At 39.3% G+C, this 4,129-nt stretch overlaps 1 protein-coding gene across 1 annotated transcript in view; it reads left to right on the top strand.

Moving 5' to 3' along the window:
- Positions 1-326: 326 nt before the first annotated feature.
- Positions 327-4,129, top strand: part of LOC144971095 (potassium channel, subfamily K, member 16-like) — a 43,108-nt gene continuing 39,305 nt past the window's right edge. Inside the window, exons 1-2 of the mRNA XM_078911489.1 lie at positions 327-385; positions 1,013-1,775. Coding sequence (XP_078767615.1) covers positions 1,352-1,775 — 424 coding nt within the window. The 5' untranslated portion in view covers positions 327-385; positions 1,013-1,351. The remainder of the gene's footprint in view (positions 386-1,012; positions 1,776-4,129) is intronic.

Below are 4,129 nucleotides of genomic sequence, written 5' to 3'. Positions count from 1 at the left end.
CACCCCGACTAATGCATACCACACATTCGAGCAGCTAAAAACCATTTCAACTATATTCTCTTCCAAATTCTCTCTCTCTCTCTCTCTCTCTCTCTCTCATTCTCTCTCTCTCTCTCTCTCTCTCTCTCTCTCTCTCTCTCTCTCTCTCCCCTATCCTTTAATCATTATCTTCCTAAAGTGGGTCTTATTATTAAATCTTTCTTCTTTCTTTCTCTTTCTCTCTTGTATTTTTTCCCTCAGATCAGCACCGTTTTACCCTTTGTCGTCGTAAGCAGTTGTCTCACCGATAAACCGAAAAAGTACATAGCGTCTCGATTCCAATTGACATTTAATAGCCCTCATCATTTTCACAAATCGATGTGAACAACTTTGGAGTGATCGCTGGGTGAGTTCATCGATCCGTCGTTATTCTTTCTCCCCTCCATGTCATGACAGATACGGCTGATGGTTCAATGATATTTCCCACAACTGTAGCTGCTAGAAGCTGTGGACTATAAAAAAAGTAATACTAAACAAAAATGAGTATAAAAGCTTAAAAAAAAAACCCAAAAAAAAAAACAAAAAAAAAAAACAAACAAAAAACAAACAAAAAACAACTAAATACCAAACACGGAACCTTTCGGGCTCAAAACCTTTCTTCAGCAAAAAAAAAAAAAAAAACAAAACAAAAAAAGCAAAAAAAAACAAACCAGAAAAGAAAAAAAAACAACAAAAAACAAACAAAACAAAAAACAAAACAAAGCAAAAAAAAACAAAACAAACAAAAAAAAAAAAAAAAAAAACCCAACAACAAACAGACAGCAAAACAATGAAAACACATGGATACATTACTAAAAACCTAGATCGACAACAGAGAAACATTTCATCTGTTTTTCTTAGTAATGTATTTATATTTTCTTTGTTTTTTGTTGTTGTTGTTGTCTGAAGAAGGGTTTTGGAGCCCGAAACGTTCTGTGTTTGGTATTTTGTTGTTTTTTGAAGCTGTTATACTCATTTTTTTGTTTTTTTAAAGATTCCATCTGCAATCTTCAATCTTCAAATAACCTCAACTCAATTAGACGTTACATTAAGAGAGAAAACCAATAAAAAGACAAAGAGGCCAAAAACAAAAATCAAGCGCGGATATTGAGTACCGTGCCAAAGGAGTTTGTATCGTTTTCGCGTCGCGTGCTTTTGGTGTGTGTGTGGATGGATTGATATGAATTTCTCTCTTGTATTCTGTTTGAATTCTGGGATAGATGATCCACCTTCGTCACGTGATCGATGACAACTCGACGTTTCTTGAATCTACTTCTATCTCCGATTCCACGACTCCAACCTCTCTCGCATCTGATATGCCCGGAATCAACCCATGTCCTCACCGGGTCGCCAAGGTCGACTTTTCGGTTTCGATAATATATTCTCGGCAACGCAATTCGCCGGCATAAGTGTCATTTCCAACGGAGTATGTAACACCAGCCCCGGCAGTGACAGAAGGGCCCAAGGCGGGAGGACGCAACACGCCAGTCCAAAACATTTTGGTGACCCCGAAGATGAAGATCGTTTTATTCGTGCTTCGTCTCTTGGTCGCAGGGACGGAGACTCTGGATTATTCTGTTCGGCGTGTGGAGTAAAGTACGCCTCGAGAAAGGATATTAAATTGAGAAAACTGTTGTTTCTGATATTGGCTTTCATTCTGTACGTCAGTGTTGGAGCCGTCGTGTTCAGACAGCTTGAATCGGGCCCGGAATACAAGAGAAAAGAAAACCTGGACATTTCCATCGACCGGTTTTTAGGTGAGTTGTTTTGTTTGTATCAGAAGACTTGTATGTATTTTGCAACACTGCGTAACGGAACATGTTTTAAAGATTAAAATTAGCCTGCAAATCCGTCCTTCAAAAAAAAAAAATATCGATCGATTATTAAAATGATAAATCGATATTTGAAGGACGAGTTTTCTTGATAAGAAATCTTAAAACATGTAATTTTTTTTAGAGCACGACAATTTTATTGTCTATTTATTGTATTATTTTGATTGTTTTTAGATAGTTGTTTCGTAGACAGTTATGACTGTTTTAGTCCTCAGAACTTTGTTCCTTCTGTCCATCTATGCATCCTGCAAGTGTCGTGTTACTGAATCCTTGTACATAATATTTTTTTTTCAGAAAATTAGATTCATCGATACAAATAGCCTTATTTTTCAAAACTTGAGCTCTTATGATAAAATGTCATTTGCAAATTGTGCCTCAAAGCGTTTTACAAGCAGTCCCAATACACCAACAACATGACAATTAACATGTTGAACAATGTATGATAACAGTAAGGTGTTATTATTACAACACCGTTGGCAGAGGCAACGATAATAATATTATTACTGGCAAGGCACTCTCGTACATTGTAAGTCATTATCATAGCTTGTCGCTCTCAACACCGAACCCACGCCACAGAACCCGGGGAGCAGACTCTAAGATCATGGTCAGTGCAGCTGAGCCCGTCCTGGCATTCTGTAAAGACGTGTTCCATTGTCTGCTCTGGTCATCCACACGTGCACACGCTGGTCTCGACCAATTCTTCATGCTTTAGTCTGTTCTCCAAAGTTTTACACATGCTCTGTTCAGTGTTACCCATTCAGTCTTGGGAGCTCGGTTTCGTAGGGCAGTTCTTAGACTGCTTGTAAGTAAAAAAGTCTTTTCCAAGGACTTACCTTTCCGCCGCTCGCATTGGGATTCTAATCCATCCAGGTCTACAGATTACAGGCCAAATGTCACATCACTGGATCAGAAAGCTGCACAAAAACTATTCATCCATCCATCCATCCGTTTATCCATCCACCAAGCCACAAGTCATCTATCTATCTATCTTTCCATTTATCCATCCATAAATCCATCCATCCATCCACTTTACCGTCCATCCGTCCATCCATCTACCCCACCATCCATCCATCTATCCATCTACCCATTCATCAACAACGATTTTTTACACAATATTTCAGTTTCCACCACCATGATAAATCGACTCTGTTCAAATATTTCATCTAGCACCTATGAAGATTTATGATTGTAATGGCAAGCAGAGATGTTAAATTTGTCATTTCTAAGTGTTTTGTTAGTGAAATAAATATAATAAGCCTTTTTCTTACGGATTTGGGACATACATCCATCCATCTACCCATCCATCCATCCATCCATCCAATTACCCATCCATCTACCCATCCATCCATCCATCCATCCATCCATCATCCATCCATCCGTCTATCTACCCATCCACCCATCCATCCATGCACCCACTCATCCTTTCATCCATCTACCCATACATCCATCCATCCGTCCATTCATCTATCTACCCATCCATCCATCTATCCATCCTTCCACCAACCCATTCACTCACTCACCCATCCATCCATCCATCCATCTACCCACCCATCCATCCATCCATCCATCCATCCATCCATCCATCCATCTACCCACCCACCCATCCATCCATCCATCAATCCATCCATCCATCTACCCATCCATCCATCCATCCATCCATCCATCCATCCATCCATCCATCCATCCATCCATCAATCCATCCATCCATCTACCCATCCACCCACCCATCCATCCATCCATCCATCCATCCATCTCTCCATCGATTTGCTTACAAATTCAATCTCTCTCTACCCAAGAGTCTTCTTATCATCTTACATTTCACGAGTAATTATCTATCTTTAATTAGATTTAAACAATTGATAGCCATCTCAAATGTTGTATCCATACATAACAACCCCTGTGCCACTCACGCCGACACACCATATGTGACCCACCGTATCAAAGCGGTATTATGTCGGGATCCACTCGGTAAGGGAAATTGAATTCATAGCCAGACATATCCAACTTGGGTTTAATTTCTGTACGTCATGCTGGAGAATAAAGACTATTTCTTGCATTGCAAAAACTTCTAAGCTCCAATTTCTCATCATTCTATCTCTAAATTCACTTTTTGGGGTCTGAATCATCCCGACATAATACCGTTCATAACATGACAAAATATTGAAGAGAAAAATTAATGGAACATCTTCGGAAATATAACGTAGTTCTCAATACAGAACATATCGGGTTCAAAACCCCTCTTCAGTCAACTACATAAACAATTGGATTCAATAGTCTGA

The sequence above is a fragment of the Berghia stephanieae genome, chromosome 1 (genome assembly GCF_034508935.2).
Source record: "Berghia stephanieae isolate SIO BIC M18660-M18661 chromosome 1, UCSD_Bste_1.3, whole genome shotgun sequence".
Lineage (NCBI taxonomy): Eukaryota > Metazoa > Mollusca > Gastropoda > Nudibranchia > Aeolidiidae > Berghia > Berghia stephanieae.
This window is presented reverse-complemented; position numbering and strand designations above follow the sequence as displayed.